The sequence below is a fragment of the Dromiciops gliroides genome, chromosome 2, assembly GCF_019393635.1.
Source record: "Dromiciops gliroides isolate mDroGli1 chromosome 2, mDroGli1.pri, whole genome shotgun sequence".
NCBI lineage: Eukaryota > Metazoa > Chordata > Mammalia > Microbiotheria > Microbiotheriidae > Dromiciops > Dromiciops gliroides.
In genome coordinates, this window is record NC_057862.1 from 210,386,512 (window position 1) to 210,403,814 (window position 17,303).

Sequence of the window (17,303 nt, forward strand, 5' to 3'; positions counted from 1 at the left end):
CCACTGCACCATCTAGCTACCCAGTTGCCTTGATGAGGTACAAAGATAAACCATAGTAAAGACACACAAGGAATCTGCAATTTCAACAATTCAGGGAACTTCTTCCACCAATACAGATTACAATCTGGCTAATGCCATAGTAGATAAATTCTAGGTAGTTAACTGAAGTTAAATAACATTTCAAGGGTCACGGGGCTAATAAGTGTCAGAGGTGAAATTTGAATGCAGATCTTCCTGACTCCAGACTCAACAGTCTATGTACTACACCATAATACTTCTACAGAGCAACTAAATACTAACAGTAAATAAATCAGATCAAGTGAAGACAATCTACAAATTTGACCGAGTACTTTTGCAGCATATTCCAAATAAGTTAACTCCAATGAACAGGCATCTGGTCCTATTGTTTGTATAAGAGAAAGCCACAAAGGGATTATTTGTAGTATCCCAGAATTCATTTTGTAACAAAGGGAAGAAACCAACTATACTGAATTAATTACCTGTAGAATTGTGATCCAAATCTGTTCTACTGATGAATTATAGAACAATTTTATGTTCAATCTTCCAAAATCTCTTTCATCTCCAGATAATGTGATTGTATCTGAAGTGAGAAGGCACAAATGACATTTGAAATGCCACCAAAAAGTTAAGTCTACATAAACTCTGATCTTATCCAGTTTGACTTTCTGGACTTCAACACAATAATACCCCTATTCATGTTCTTCCCCTATTCAGGTGCAAGGTACTAGAAGGCTGGGACTATATTTTTTCTTGTATTTATTAAATATAAATGCTGGTCCCTCTTGCTTTCCTTTGTAACTCCACTGTTTAACATATTACCTTTCACAAAGCAAGCAGTTAATAAATGCTTGCTGCCTTGTCTTGTTGCCTTGATAATTTAGTTGTTTAAAAAGAAAAAACAAAAGCTGTCATTCAGAAAACTAAATTCATACCATAGAATTATTTTTCAAGGGACTAAGAAGCTGAGGAAATATACAAGCAGATCTTAAAATAGATCTTTAAGATGCAGTGAAGGGGATATAAATTAGACCCAAGAAAGAACTTCCAAATTAGTATTTCTGTGACACTGGAATGCAGAATTCAGGAACCTCCATTAAAAACTTAACCAGCAGAGTCATTCAATTGATGATGTTGCTGGACTGAAGGCAGAAGAACAGACTCTTCAGGCCAAATGACTTTCCTAAGGTCACCTATGACCTTGGTGATACTCCCAGTGTTATTTAGACATAAAACTTTCCCTCCCACCCTACCCATACCATATCACATGTAGTTTTTAATGACTACTATTTGAAATTGACTCAGTGATATAAGCAATAAAATTATATTCTTTACCCAGGCTTCGAGTACTGCCCTGAGAATTCTTCCTTGAAGACGAACTGCTTGGTACACTGGACATTGAATCATATCTCTACAATGAAAATTTTTTCATTATTCAACAAACCTCACATCAAATTCTAAAGATCCTGACATATTTTAAAAACATGGCACATGCTTTAATTTCCATTCTGCAAATAAACTAATGTGTGAGTTCAGCAATGAGAATTTTATACTTTTAGATACTAAAGAATCACCCCACCAAAGTTATCACTCAATTATGGCAATTAAAGGTGGTTCAGAGAGAAACCCTGTTACCTGAAATGATACTAATAATTACATTGTTACTGAAAAAGTTATTATTCATAATAGATGACATTTAAATAGCACTTTAAGGTTTACAAAGCCCTTTTTGCATTCATGATTTCATGTGATCATCATAGTAACCTTGTGAGGTAGTAAGTAATGTATTATTAAATATAGAAATAGAAATAGAAAATAAGACTCAAGAGAGGTTAAGCAGCTTGCTCATGGTCACAGAGGTAACCAGTGATTTGACCTATATTTCTCCTGACTTTAAGAGCAGTGCTTGAAAAATTCTATACTTTTACCAAATGAAAAAACATTGTTCATGCTCAGTTCAGTTTTATTATAAAGAGAAATAAAATATGTTAAAGCCATTGATAATTATATGTAATAAATAATGTAGAGAAAACTTCTTCTAAAGTATTACAGTCCCCTAAAATTCAGCCATTCATAAAATTATTTTAAGACAATGAACTGGGGTTTTTTTTCTATTCCAAATAGATGTATGTGTTTTTATTTTTTGGACTTGATCTATGACCTTTACTGGGTCCAGTAACTAATTTCCTTTATGAATGTAGGACAGCACCTTCTCTAAAATATATAGTCTTAGAGAGTTGCAGCTATATGCAAAATATAGGGAAATAAAATTATTCAGATTTTTGGTATGCAATAGCAATATTTTTTCTTGTTCTCTCAATTGGCACCAAGTGCAAAAACTTGACAGTCAATGGATTGATTTTTTTTTATAGGTAGTTACATTCAAAGAGAAAAGGCAACTTAGATAAGTAATTTCAGATCAAAGTTTAAGTTCCAGAGAAATCAGGTTTCCCTAAGTATATACCAAATAAGAAATAGGAGATCCAAGGAAAAAAAATATATTTTAGTTGTCAACTGAAACTTTCCTGAAATTATGTATCTTAATACTTTCAAGTACTTATTCATCCTACATTGAGGTAAAAGAGGGATTCCATCATAATTTATTGTTCCCATTGCAGTTTACTAAACTGTATAAATTTCTGGAATTCTCTAATCTAAAAATCAATTACTAGAACAAAGTAAATGTATTTTAACAACTCACTTGGATGAATCGCTGTGATGAACCTGTAAGATCAAACATAGATTTGCTTAGTCCAGGGGACCCAGGTGTTTTGGGGCTCCGTAAGTCACAAACTGTAAAGGGAAATAAAAAACACATTGGAATTGTATTTATGTCATGAAGGAAAAATGGACTTACTGTCTTAATAGAAAAATATAACCTTCTGAAAAAAGGATTTTTATCAAAAATTAGTTTAGATTTATTTTGATTATTCAATTTGATTAAATCAGCTGTTGTAGAGAACAAAGTGGTTAAAAAACAACATGAAGAACTAGGTAAGATTCTCCTAACCAAGTCAAGATATACCTTAGCAGACAAGTCACTTCACAGTGTACACAGGGGGAGTTGTGATAAACATAAACAAAAGGTTTATAATACTAATCAGAAGCTTCACCTCTGAATAACATGAATACTTTCTTTGAAGAGAGAATCAAAATGTGCTGTAAATGGCAAACTATAATATCGCAAAAAAATGAAATCAACTTCTTTCACAACATGACTAATGTGGAAATATGTTTAATGTGACTGGACATATTTAACCTATATCAGATTGCTTGCCATCTTGGGGAGGAGGAAAGGAAGGGAGGGAGAAAAATTTGGAACTCAAAATCTTATAAAAATGAATATTGAGGGGCAGCTAGGTGTCGCAGTAGATAAAGCACTGGCCTTGAATTCAGAAGCTCCTGCGTTCAAATCCAGCCTCAGACACTTGACACTTACTAGCTGTGTGACCCTGGGCAAGTCACTTAACCCCCATTGCCTCGACAAAAAAAAAAAATGAATATTGAAAACTATCTTTACATGTAACTGGAAAAAAATGAAATCAACTATACATTAATAGATAGGAAAGCACTGGTTACTAGTATGGGAACAATTTTGTAATTGCTGTTTATATACAAGCAAAATTCTGACCATTGAGAACAATGGTCAAATTCAATGTCAAATTAGAAAAAAAGACAAGTGCATGTTAAAACTGAAGTTAAATGAAATTAAGTTAAATGACTCTTGGGGCAGCTAGGTGGCGTAGTGGATAGAGCACCAGCCCTGGAGTCAGGAGTACCAGAGTTCAAATCCGGCCTCAGACACTTAACACTTACTAGCTGTGTGACCCTGGGCAAGTCACTTAACCCCAATTGCCTCACTAAAAAAAAAAAAAGTTAAATGACTCATCATATTCACACAGCTAGTACATATCACAGACAAAAATAAAAAATCAAGCACTCAATCCTCCTGACTCAACACCTTTTAAGAGTAAATGCTGGGGGGCAGCTAAGTGGCGCAGTGGATAAAGCACAGGCCCTGGATTCAGGAGGACCTGAGTTCAAATCCAGCCTCAGACACTTGACACTCACTAGCTGTGTGACCCCACAAATAATAAATAAATGAATAAATAAATTTTTAAAAAGAGTAAATGCTTATGTTATTAGATTTTGAGATTAAAACATTGTAATGTGCAAAAAAAATTTTTGCATACCTTAAAGCACTACATGTGTGCTGTTATTATTGTAACTGGATTAGGGATATATCCTTGAAAACTAGCTAGTATTTTATAAATGAGGTAATTACAGAAAAGATTTTTAAATTAAGTGCAACATTTAACTTTTACAAAAATTCACCTTGACAAAAAATGAAATGAAAAATTTCCACCATTATATAATATCTACTTCCTTTGTTTACACTAATCAAAAGGTTTGTAGTCATCAAAATATTAACAGATGCTATTCTTCTATTACTGTACAAAATTCTTCTTACATAAGAAAAAAGATAATATTAACATTTCTAAAGGAGGATTTGCAAATGAACATACTGCAATATTAAAAGCAAAGATTCTTTCTCTCAAGGAAAATTAAAGTGTAATTAAGGTTTGCCCAAATTAGGTGACTTATCATACACAAATATGTCATAGAATCATGAACTTAGTGCTAGAAGGGACCTTGAAGGTCATCTAGCCCAACTCCTTCATCTTACTGAAGAATAAACCAACTCTCAAAAAAGCTAAGTGACTTTCCAAAAGTCACAGGTAGTAGTAGTACTAAGTGGCAGAGCCAACCATCTAATCCACAGCTTCCATCTGCAAAAGTTTTCCATACTACCATGCTGCCTTACAAGTACTAAATTACCAAATAAAAAGTTGTTGTTGTTTGTTGTTATATTGTTTGTCCTTCATTCTCAAAGAGGACCATGAGGGGGCAGCTCAATGGCGCAGTGGTTAAAGCACTGGCCCTGGATTCAGGAGTACCTGAGTTCAAATCCAGCCTCAGACACTTAACACTTACTAGCTGTGTGACCCTGGGCAAGTCACTTAACCCCCATTGCCCTGCAAAAAAAAAAAAAAAAAGAGGACCATGAAATCAGGGTGATGTCATGAGTTGCAGTGAATTGGATTTAAGTGAGGCAGGACTGTGCAAAGTCATCAGCCTCACTCTCTCCTCCAGAGCCATCTGGATTCAGTGGCAAGATATACATCAGAATGATTCGAGATGACCTCAGATGTTTAGAGCAATTGGGGTTGAGTGACTTAACCAGGGTCACACAGCTAGTTAAGTGTCTGAGGTGAGATCTGAACTGAGGTCCTCCCAGCTTTAGGGCCAATGCTCTATCCAGTGCATCACTTAGCTGCCCTAAATGAAAACTATGCATTTTAACTACACCCAAGCAACAACTTTTAAAACTTTATTTCCAATAACAAGAATGTTATTGCAGAGTACTATGATTTAGCTTTGCTTCTGTATATGCTGGGGGAAGAGTGTAAAGATAGCAGAACACTACTTCCTACCTGACCCAGATAGCCTCAGAGCTTCACCATTAGGAGGAAATCGCCTAGTTAAGTCTGGTGATACATGCTGATGCATGAAGACTGGATTATATATGTCATAGTTAGATCCATCCAAAGGTGAACTGCAAAGTTCTGTTTTTCGATCTGTAAAGGAGGCTCTGGCAGAACCTGAAAAACACAATGTCCATTAAATGTATTATATAGACACACCTCACCAAACATTGTTAATTGGTTCTATGGAAACACAACTTTAAGTGAAACAAGAGTGGAATAGGACAAAGAGGTAGAAAAGAAAAATTTAGGAATTTTCTCATGACTAGTTTAAGCTTGGACATTTGACTTCCATCACAGTTGGGGAAGTCATAATCCATTCCCCCAAGGAATAAAGCAATAGAAAAGTACCAGGAAGTTGTATTTTATGTGAATAGCTTGAAAATAGCTTAGGAGAGGACAAAGCCAAGATGGTGGATTAGAGGAATCCCAGCTGAACTCTCTCAACATTCTCCTACAAACAACTTTAAAATACCACCTCAAGTCAAATTTTGGAGTGGCAGAGTCAACAAAAGGTCAGGGTGAGACATTTTTCTGGTCTAAGAAAGCTTAGGAGACTGGCAGGAGAAGTTTATAACACCAGAGTGAAGGTGTGTCTGGACCCCAGGGACACACATCATGGCAGCAACAATGACCATAGCAACAGCAACAGCACCTTCAAGAGCTCTCAGCTCAGACATGGTGAGGAGGTCAGACAACTGCTCAGAGATCATAGAAGACCCTTTCTTGGTACTGGGTAGAGCTGGTACAGACTGGAAACTCTATTGCACATACACAGTTCTGGGTCACAGTCCCAGGACAGAGAAAAACTCTACATGTTGGTCACAAGGAAGCAGAGGCCCTGATCACAATTCCAAGGCAAAGAGGAGCCCTACCATTTGTGGCTACAGAGGGTTGGAGACTTTCTTGGGTAAGGATAAGACCACAGATCAGGAGAGTACTGACCACACCTCTCCTGGCATCACACCATCTTGAAAGCACTGAAACTAGCCCCAGGAACAGCAGCTCAAAAAGAGTGTGAAACCTGGAATGGTGCCTCTCTACTCCAAGGTAAGCAGAGGCCAACTTTAACAAAAGGTTCAAAGTCAAGAAATAGGCTAGAAAAAATAAGCAAACAACAATGAAAATAGAATTTGAACATAAAAAGTACTGAAGTGGCAAGGGAGACCAAGAAATAAACTCAGAAGAAGACAACAATGTGAAAATAATTACCCAAAAAAGCATCAAAGAAAAAAGGCTAATTAGACCCAAGCCCAACACTTCCTAGAAGAGTTAAAGATACAAGAACGGTAGAGGAAAAAACTGGGAAAAGAAATAAGAGTGATGCAAGAAAAGTATGAAAATAAAATTGACAACTTGGTAAAAAGAGGCACAAAAATTATTGAAGAAAATAAAACCCTAAAAAAATAATTGGCCTAATGAAAGAGGCACAAAAATTCATTTAAGAAAAGAACTCCTGTTTTTTTTTTCTATTTTGAGGTTTTGCATCACTGCTCTGATTCTTTCTCTTGTAACAGGATTAATGCAGAAATAGGATTAATGTTATTATGTGTATATGTATATATATGTATATATATATATATGTGTGTGTATAGAGATATAACCTATATCAGATTACCTGCTGTCTAGGGGAGGGGGGAGGGAGGGGAGGGAGGGAGAAAAATCTGAAATTGTAAAGCATGTATAAACAAAAGTTGAGAACTATCTTTACATGTAACGGAAAAAATAAAATACCTCATACATTAAAAAAAAAAAAAAGAAAAGAAAAGAACTCCTTTAAAAAAAGAATTGACCAAATGGAAAAAGAGGTACAAAAGTTCACTGAGGAAAATAAATCCTTAAAACTTAGTGTAGGCCAAGTGGAAGTTAATGACACTATGACACATCAAAAAACAATAAAACAAAGTTAAGATCGAAAATATAGAAGAATACATGAAATATATCATTGGAAAAACAAATGATCTAGAAAATAGATCAAAGAGAGATAGTTTAAGTTAAAAGGAGTTTACAAAGATGATATGAATGTGAGTCAATTATGTTGAAATGATTTCCTAAATAAAAAGAAGGGGTAAGAAAAAAGGTTGAACTAAAAGGTGGAAGGAAGAAGAAGAATGGGGAATTCTTTCTCACCTAAAAGAGGCACACAAGGAAAAGCAGGGGGTGATGGACAATGCTTGAACTTCACTCTCATAAGAATTAGTTCAGAAGGAAGAATATATATACACATTTAGCTGGTATAGAAATGTAACTTAACCAATAGGGAAATAGGAGGAGATAAAAGAAAAAAATGGGGGAGGAGGGAAGGAATGATAAAAGGAAGGACAGATTAAGGGAGGCAGTGGTTATAAGCAAAATAGACTTTTGAGGAGTAACAAGGTAAAAAGAAAAAGAAGAAGAAACAAGAAATTGGGATGGAGAGAAAAATATAATTTGTAATCATAACTATGAGTATGAATGAAATGTACTCTCCTATAAAACAGAAGCAGTTAGCAAAATGAATTAGAAACCAGACACACTTGGAATACACACATAAAGTGGTGGAGCTGATATGCCACAGCTAAATTAGAAAAAAAACAAAAGGCAGGGGTAGCAATCATGATCTGACAAAGCAAAAGCAAAAATAGACAATTAAAAGGGACAATCAGGGAAACTACATTTTGCTAAAAGGTACCACAGACCATGAAATAAGATAAAAAATGTTTACAGCAAGTTTTTCTGGTAAAGGCCTCATTTCACAAATATATACTGAGTATGGAACTGAGTAAAATTTATAAAAATAAAAAATATTCCCTAATTAATAAATGGCCAAAGGATATATAAGTGGCAGGAGATAGGCACATTAGATAGAGTGCTGGTCCTGGAGTCAGGAAGACTCATAGCATCTTCCTAAATTCAAATCCAGCCTCAGACACTTACTAGCTCTATGATCCTGGGCAAGTCACTTAACCCTGTTTGCCTCAGTTTCTTCATCTGTAATATGAGCTGAAGAAGGAAATGGTAAGGGGCAGCTAGGTGGCACAGCGGATAAAGCACCGGCCCTGGATTCAGGAGTACCTGAGTTCAAATACAGCCTCAGACACCTGACACTTACTAGCTGTGTGACCCTGGGCAAGTCACTTAACCCCCATTGCCCCACCAAAAAAAAAAAAGAAGGAAATGGTAAACCATTCCAGTGTCTTTGCCAAGAGAATCCCAAAAAGGGGTCACAAGGAATCAGACATGACTGAAAATGACTAAACAACAGAGGACAAAAACGGGCAATTATTAGAAGAAATCAAAGCGGGGCAGCTAGGTGGCGCAATGGATAGAGCACCAGCCCTAGAGTCAGGAGGACCTGAGTTCAAATCCAGCCTCAGACACTTAATACTTACTAGCTGTGTGACCCTAGGCAAGGCACTTAATCCCAACTGCCAAACCAAAAAATTAAATTAAATTAAATTAAATTAATTTTTAAAAAATTTAAAAAGAAATCAAAGCTATCCATAACCAGAAAAAAATGAAAAAAATGTTCTAAATCACTATTGATTAGAGAAGTGCACATTAAAATAACTCTTATAAACCACCTCATACCTATCAGAAATGATAAATGGTGGAGTGATGAGGGGGAAATAGGTGCACTAATGAACTGCTGGTGGAGTAGTGAGTTGATTCAAACCATTCTGGAGAACAATTTGGAACCATGCCCCCAAAGAAATATGAAACCAATGCATGCCTTTTGACCCAGCAATCTCACCACTAGGTCTATATACCAAAGGATAAAAGGGAAAGGACTTACATGTACAAAAATATATATAGCAGTTCTTTTTGTGGTGGCAAAGAACTGGAAATTGGAGGGATGCTCATCAACTGGGGAATGGCTGAACAAGTTGTGACATTTCATTCTGTCAGAGTACTGTTCTGCTATAAGAAATAATGAAGGGAGTGATTTCAGAAAAAACATGACAAGACTTATGTGAACTGATGCAAAACGAAGTGAGAACTGAAAAATCATTGTGCACAGTAAAAGCAATGTTATAACAATGATCAATTGTGAAAGGCTTGGCTACTCTGATCAATGCAATGATTCAAGGGAATTCCAAAGACCTCATGATGAAAAAATGTTATCCAATTCCTAAAAGAGAACTGATGAACTGAGCATAAACTGAAGTATAATTTTCTCACTTTCTTTTTTAAAAAATATGTGAAATATGTTTTGCATAATTTCACATAAATGATTAATATACTATTTGCCTTCTCAATCAGTGGAGGAGGAGATCAAACAGAGGGAGAGAATTTGGAACTCAAAATTTAAAAAGAAAATGTTAAAAATAAACAACAAATTTTTTTTTTTTAGTGAGGCAATTGGGCCTCAAAAGGGCCTTTATCAGGAAAGAGCCTCAATTTTTTAGTGAGGCAATTTTTTATTTTTATAAATTTTACTCAGTTCCATACTCAGTATATATTTGCGAAATGAGGCCTTTACCAGAAAAACTTGCTGTAAACATTTTTTATCTTATTTCATGGTCTGTGGTACCTTTTAGCAAAATGTAGTTTCCCTGATTGTCCCTTTTAATTGTCTATTTTTGCTTTTGCTTTGTCAGATCATGATTGCTACCCCTGACTTGCCCAGGGTCACACAGCTAGTAAGTGTTAAGTGTCTGAGGCCGAATTTGAACTCAGGTACTCCTGAATCCAGGGCCGGTGCTTTAACCAACAAAATTTTTTAAAAGAAAATAGCTTAAATTCCTCCTTAAAATACACAGTACAGTATCTCTAACTGTTGTAGCTGGCAAAGGGAACTCAGTCTCTTTTAAAGAAGGCAATCTGTATCAGAGAGCAGAAAATAGAAACAATTGAATATATATTTTATCAGGAAAGAGCCTCAATGAGACTTCTCTGTGAAAAGAAAAATGCAAATACAGATGTTTAAAAATAGCTAACAAGAAAACTTATAGAGGGAAAGGTACCTTTGAATAGGCTTCACACTGATTATATTAGGAAATCATATTACCACATAACTTTCTTTTCTTGTTTCACTAAGGAAATCAAAAGATGCCCAGCAAGGGCCCTCTAGAGGTCAGCAGAAATGATACAAAGACCAAGAACAAGTTGTCCCTCTTATTAGCCTCAGCAGAATGACTACACTGTGGGTAGGAAGATGAGATTCTAGTATTACACTGTACCAAACAAAGGGACCTGATATGATTGGGGGAACAGGGGATTCCTATCTCTCTTCTCACTCTTTAAAGTACAAGCTTATTGAGTGGAATAACCCACAAGATTTAAATTATTTTTCTGTCACTGTTTTCCTCAAGTCCATAAAGTTGAATATGAGTAAGTGAAATAAATACCATATGATGCAACTCCATTGTAATGAGCCACAGAATTTAGTGGAGAAAGAAGATTAGAAGTGAAGCTTAGGAATGAAAAAAGCAAATTATCTGATCTCCCCTCTTTCAAATAGGAAGGAAAAAATGAAGGTGAATTTTATCTTGTAAAAGTTGGACTATACATATAAACCACTTTAAGCTTCCTCATTTCTAGAAGCAGCCAAATTACTGTAAATGCTAACATGACTCTATTCTGTAAATGCAATTGCTTATCAGTGAAATATTTACATAAAGTACTTGATATATCTCTTACATTTAACAGCTCAGGGAAAGCAAGAAAGGAAGGAAGGAAGGAAGGAAGGAAGGAAGGAAGGAAGGAAGGAAGGAAGGAAGGAAGGAAGGAAGACTCAAAATAGGTAGCAAAGCTAAGCAGTTGAGTTGGAATTGGCTAATAAAAGAGGAAACCCTGACTTTGGGGTAGGTTTTAGATATAATGTGTTTATTAGGGAACGGTGAATTAGACTGGCCTGACAACTTTTTTTAAAAGTATGCTTGTAGAATTTTCTGTTACAGTATAAAGTAATTTTTAATTACTCATAAATTTAAATAATTGTGATTATTAATCATAAAGTTTGTGACCCAGAGAAAAGAGGAAAAAAACCCCTCAGGAACCAACCATCTTCATCAGTAAGAGAAACTCCTAGTATGGAAATTCCCTTCACCAATGTAGATCAGCAACTCACTTGTAACTTACAATTGTATAGACCTGCCAGAGGCAAGGAACTTGCTGGTAGGCACACTGTGTCAGAGGCAGGACTTGAACCCAAATCTTTGTGAGTCCAAGGACATCCCTCTCTTCTATGACACACTGCTTCTCATCATAGCAGTAATAACTTCAATGCAATTCAATCATTTACATACCTACTACATGCAAAAGTTACCGACAGATTTAAAAAAATAAAGACTGACATGGTCACTGACATCAAAATAACAAGATCTAAATAACAAGATGAAATGTCTTGTCTATACAAGCTACTCAAACATAATGACCACTGAGCAACATGTGATAATCTTCAGACATATGAAAAATAAAAGCAAATTCATACTAAGGTTATACCACAACCACTTGGAGGGGACTAGTAGTTTTAAAGTTATCTGAAAATATTTATTCTGAGCTCTCAATTTACTTGATTGTAAAATGGCACAAACCAGTGGTGGGAGAATTAACTATTCAGAGTGGTAAAGGAAGAGAAAAAGAATTAAGGATCCAATCCTAGCATGTTCAACAATATTTAAACAAGCTTCGGCATACATTTCTAAATTGAATTCTTCCATTCATTTATGAATCTGGCTTCTTCTTATAACCTACTACTAAAATCACTGTCAAACTTACTTAACACCCATAGGATTCTAAGACTAGTAAAGCAAAATATAGATTGGCATCATGATACATTAATAATGTACAGTACAGGAAATCATGTGAATAACAAGATGGCACACTAGACATTTTCTCCAAACCCATGACTTCTTAAAACTCTACAAAACAGGAATTAGGTACCAAAGATAGAACAGCTTTAGCTTTCTCCATGGTACAGGACATACAGAATCCTATAGAAAGTTAAGAAAAAACTCAAAACCCAGTGATGCTCACTAACCTTGAATTCACACTGTACCCCTCTCCCACCTCCAACACTTCCAGCAGCGAAGCCAAACAAGCAGACCTAAGGACACAACACAGGTTTACAAAAGAACCTACCTCCTGTACTCTATTCTCCCCTCACTCTTTCCAGTTCCATAGAGATCCCAATTCCAGGCTACAGAAATTTGCTTGGGCCTTAACAACCAGCTTTGCCACAGTCCTCCAGAAATAAAAGCTCAGAGGGGCTGCAACCTGGAAGCATCAGTGCTGCAAAGCCCTGAACTGCCAATTCCAGGCCAAAGAACTGTGGGAATTTATTTTGATTTGGGGACCCTGCCTTCGGGCTAAGATTAAAAAGCCTTAGGCTCTCAGGGGCTTTTTCTGTGTTGGGGGCTGATGCCCCTCACCCTATACTTCAGTTGAGCCAAAAAAAACCCGTGGGCTTTTCAGGACACCAGGTCAGACGGCTGGGGGGAAAAGAAAAAGAAAAAGAAGGCCCAGCTCCCTACGCCCTGAGGGGAGCTGCCCCAGAGATCCCAGGCTTGTTGTGCCAGGCCCTAGCATAGCCTGTGAGGAGGTCCCAGGTGCACAGCAGGGGGCACGGCCCCTCGAGCCCCACTGGGAACAGCCTTAGTGCAGCTGGTAGATTAGCTTGGTGTGTGCGGGGGCGCAGAGAGCCTGAGGTTTGAGGGGAGAGAAGGAACATATATACAGGGGAGCAAAACAAAAGGAGGCCGGAAGATTAAGAGAACAGAAGGACGCTGGAAGATAGAGAACACGAGAGGAGACTAGAGACACTGAGAAGTCGGTGAAAAAGGTATGGTAGAGACACTGAGGAGGAGACAGAGAAAAAGCTAAGAGCAAAGAAGGAGAATGAAACAGTAAGAGACTTTTCAGGGGGGTCAACAAAGTGAAAGGGGCTTGGAATTAGAAAAAAGGAGCAGAGCAGTGAAAGCGGAGTGAAGGAGGAAAAGTGAAAGTTGGAGAAAGCTGGAGCATACCCTAAGGCAAGAGGCAGCATGGGCCCTTATTATATTAAAAGCAGACAGGTTGTATAATTTGCATTTCTTAACCCTTATTGTTTACATTGATTTTTATAAATAAATTCTGCCTTGATTATTTAATTAAGAGGCTTCTTTTTTTGTGTGTGGGGGGGGCAATGGGGGTTAAATGACTTGCCCAGGGTCACACAGCTAGTGTCAAGTGTCTGAGACAGGGTTTGAACTCAGGTCCTCTTGAATCCAGGGCCTGTGCTTTAACCACTGCACCACCTAGCTGCCCCCAATTAAGAGGCTTCTTAATTGTTTGCTTATCAATTTGGGAGCAGTGTGGAGAAATTTTTAAATGGCCAATACTAAATTAATAGCAGTCAGATAGCCAGCCAGTCAAAAGTCCCCAGATTAGTCCATCCTAAGATTAGCTCCTCAATAAAATTAGGCCCAGCTAGTCGGTTAAAATATTTTTTACAAAACTAAGAAATAAGAGAGTGATACAGGAGCAGCTAGGTGGCGTAGTGGATAGAGCACCGGCCCTAAATTCAGGAGTACCTGAGTTCAAATCAGACCTCAGACACTTTACACACTTACTAGCTGTGTGACCCTGGGCAAGTCACTTAACCTCAACTGCCTCACAAAAAACAAACAAACAAACAAAAAACTCAAATAAGACAAGTGCTTAGCACTCTCTCAAAAAAAAAGAAAAAAAGAGAGAGTGATACAGGTTACCAGAACTGAACACCTTGCATGTGGAAGGCTCTGTAGTGCTCTATCCAGCCTGAGGGAAAGAACATGGCGTCCAGCTGGAGCCATTTCTGACCACTCAAAAGTCTCTTGCTACAAAGGGTGATGTTGAGCAAGTAGCTTACCCTCTGAGCTTCAGGTTTTTTTCATCTGTAAAAACAGGGATAGTATGACCAGCCCTATACTTTGCACATTATACCAGCTGTACATAGGTACTCTGGTATAACTTCCAATAATGGGACAGGTCAGATGTTTTCCTACCTTCAAACGTATTTTCCACTTTGCAACCTCCATTAATTATTCTCAGTTCTGATTCTGAGGTCAAACAGAACAAGGCTAATCCTTCTACTACATAACAACTTTTTAAATACTTGAAAACAGCTATCAACTACCCCTTGTTCTGAGATCAGAATACCACCAGTTCCTTGAACCAATTTTTTTAGACCATTGAGCAAACTGATTGCCCTCCTCTAAATACACATCAATCCATGTCCTTCTTAAACTATGGTGACCACAATAACAAGCCCAGAGTACTATAAAATACTTTTTACCAATGTCTTCTGATCATAGTTTAAGAAGGACATTGCAAAACAATACTTCAGATGAGATCTGACATAGCAGAATACAATGGGCTCATTACCTTCCTGTTAACAGAAGCTATGCCCACCACAAGATGACAAAATCAGCTTTTTTTGGTTGTCATGGCACTGCAATCTTATATCAAGCTTTGTAGTCCACTAAAATTAACAAATCATATTCATAGCAAATTCTACCTAAAAATGTCTCTCTAACCATATCCTTCTTTAATTTGGGGTTTTCTGTGTACCTAGGTCTAAGATCCTTGAGAGGAAGCATGGTTTTCTTTTTCTGTTCATGTCCCCAGTGCCTTGCACAGTCTCTGGAACAGAGTAGGTGCTTAATAAATACTTGTTGCTTTACTGACTGATTTATCCTTGTTGAATGTCATTTTATTAGATTCAACCTAGTAGTCTAGCCTGTTAAGATTTTTGGATCTTGATTCTGTTACCTAGTGTGTTAGCTATCTTTCCAAGATTTGTGGCATCTATAAATTTAATGAGCATGTCATTGATGCTGTTAACCAAATCATTAATTTAAAATGTTATACAACATAGGGTGAAGCACATATTCCTAAAATGAGATCACCTGCCACACTGACATAGAACTATATGCAACTACTCTCTGAGTCAGGCCATCCAAACATTTCTGAATCCATTGTAATTGTATTATTATCTAGTCCATATTTCTCTATCCTCTCCTCAGTGCCTCTATAAGCTTTCAAATATTACTTAACAGTGGCTCAATAATTATATTTGCCAGTTCTTTCAGTAAATTTTAATTGTAAAAGGTTTACAAAAAAGGAAGAAGTACAGTAAAGTGGAAATAGCATTGACTTTGTAGTCATACAATCTGGGTTCAAATCCCACCTCTGAATCTTACAACCTACATGAATGAGAAAACAACAATAACCCTGGGTCTCAGTTTCATCATTTGTAAAATAAGCAGGTTGAACTAGATATCCTTTGAGGATTTTACCAGTTCTAGATCTATGACCCTAGAAATGCAAAAATTCTAGCAGTATCAACATTTAATATTGCACATGTGAACTTTTAACATGTCATTTCACCATTTACCTTGAAGTTCCTCCATATGTGAGGGAGTTGCTTGAGTCTTAGGTTGAATATAAGATAATTTAAATCTGGGAACAACAAAGGGCACTTCTTTGCCATCAGATGGAATTTTGGAAAGGAGGTAATCCTCAGTACAGCCAACCTGACGTTTAACAGACACTGAAGACATTGGAGGTAGACATGTAACATTTTGTCCTTCTGGGACTGATGTTTTAGAGTCTTTTTCTGTGGAAGCTGTAGCAAATAATAATGATGATAACAAAAAGAAAAGAGAAGAAATACACATGAATTTACATATAATAATAATACAACATTACATAGAAGGTGCAAGGCATAGTGGATAGAGTAGTAGGTTTAAAGATGGGAAGACCTGGATTTAAATTTCACCTCTGGTACCAGTTGTGGGACCCCTCCCTAGGCAAGTCACTTAACCTGTCTGTTGTACCTGCTTCAAACAACTCCCTAAATACATACTCCTAACTAAATCTATAAGAGTTGGTAGAGAAATACCCCCATGTTGATTTGTAGCTCTTTCACATATTGCCCAAACCCAAAAAGTCTTATTCCAATATAGAAATACCCTACCTTTTCTCTAGTTCTCACTGTCCATCATGACTTTTCCTTTGTCTAGCTGTTTCACATTCCCTCCTGCCAATCTGCTCATCCTCACTAGAAGGCCTATGGGTATTTCAATCATACATTGTAGATTTTCCCTCAAACTATTGCAACTTAAAAATACTGCATCCCGGGGGCAGCTAGGTAGCGCAGTGGATAAAGCACCAGCCCTGGATTCAGGAGGACCTGAGTTCAAATCCGGCCTCAGACACTTGACACTTACTAGCTATATGACCCTGAGCAAGTCACTTAATCCTCATTGCCCCCACACACACACACACACAAAAAAAACTGCATCCCATTTATAAGTGGAAGGGGATGGACCTATGACTGATCATGTATCCCAACTCCTGTTTTGGGAAATATAGTCACCTTTTCCATGCTAAGGTAATCTTATCTATCTTTAAAAGGATTGAAAGAAAAATTTATAATTGAAGCAATTCCCTTTTAAACTCTCATGTACCTTCATCTGCTATAATTTTTCTCCTATATTGGTTCTTGGACAAAAGAAAATTGTTTTCTCTTTGTGTTGATTCTGTGCTCTTTTAGGGAAATCTGCTACATCTAGCTATGCATCCCAATGTCATTCTCCCATTGATCTGATAGTAAAGTCTGCCTGAGAAGCAAAATCATGAATTTTAAAGCTGCCACTTTTGAAATTGCAAGTTCATTAAATCAATAGTATTTATGTGGCAGTCAAAATAAGATAATACAACAAAAGAGGAATATTTTCCAGGACCAGAGAGGTAACAGCCACCTTATCCTCTGACCAGGTCATATCACATGTG

The 17,303-nt window shown here is 36.9% G+C and overlaps 1 protein-coding gene across 1 annotated transcript in view; it reads right to left on the reverse strand.

The window, feature by feature from the left end:
• Positions 1 to 17,303, reverse strand: part of TC2N (tandem C2 domains, nuclear) — a 57,004-nt gene that overhangs the window by 22,273 nt on the left and 17,428 nt on the right. Inside the window, exons 5-9 of the mRNA XM_043986689.1 lie at positions 15,904 to 16,134; positions 5,514 to 5,681; positions 2,720 to 2,811; positions 1,354 to 1,429; positions 501 to 601 (exon numbers count right to left, since the gene is read on the reverse strand). Of these exons, the coding sequence (XP_043842624.1) occupies positions 501 to 601; positions 1,354 to 1,429; positions 2,720 to 2,811; positions 5,514 to 5,681; positions 15,904 to 16,134 (668 nt within the window). The remainder of the gene's footprint in view (positions 1 to 500; positions 602 to 1,353; positions 1,430 to 2,719; positions 2,812 to 5,513; positions 5,682 to 15,903; positions 16,135 to 17,303) is intronic.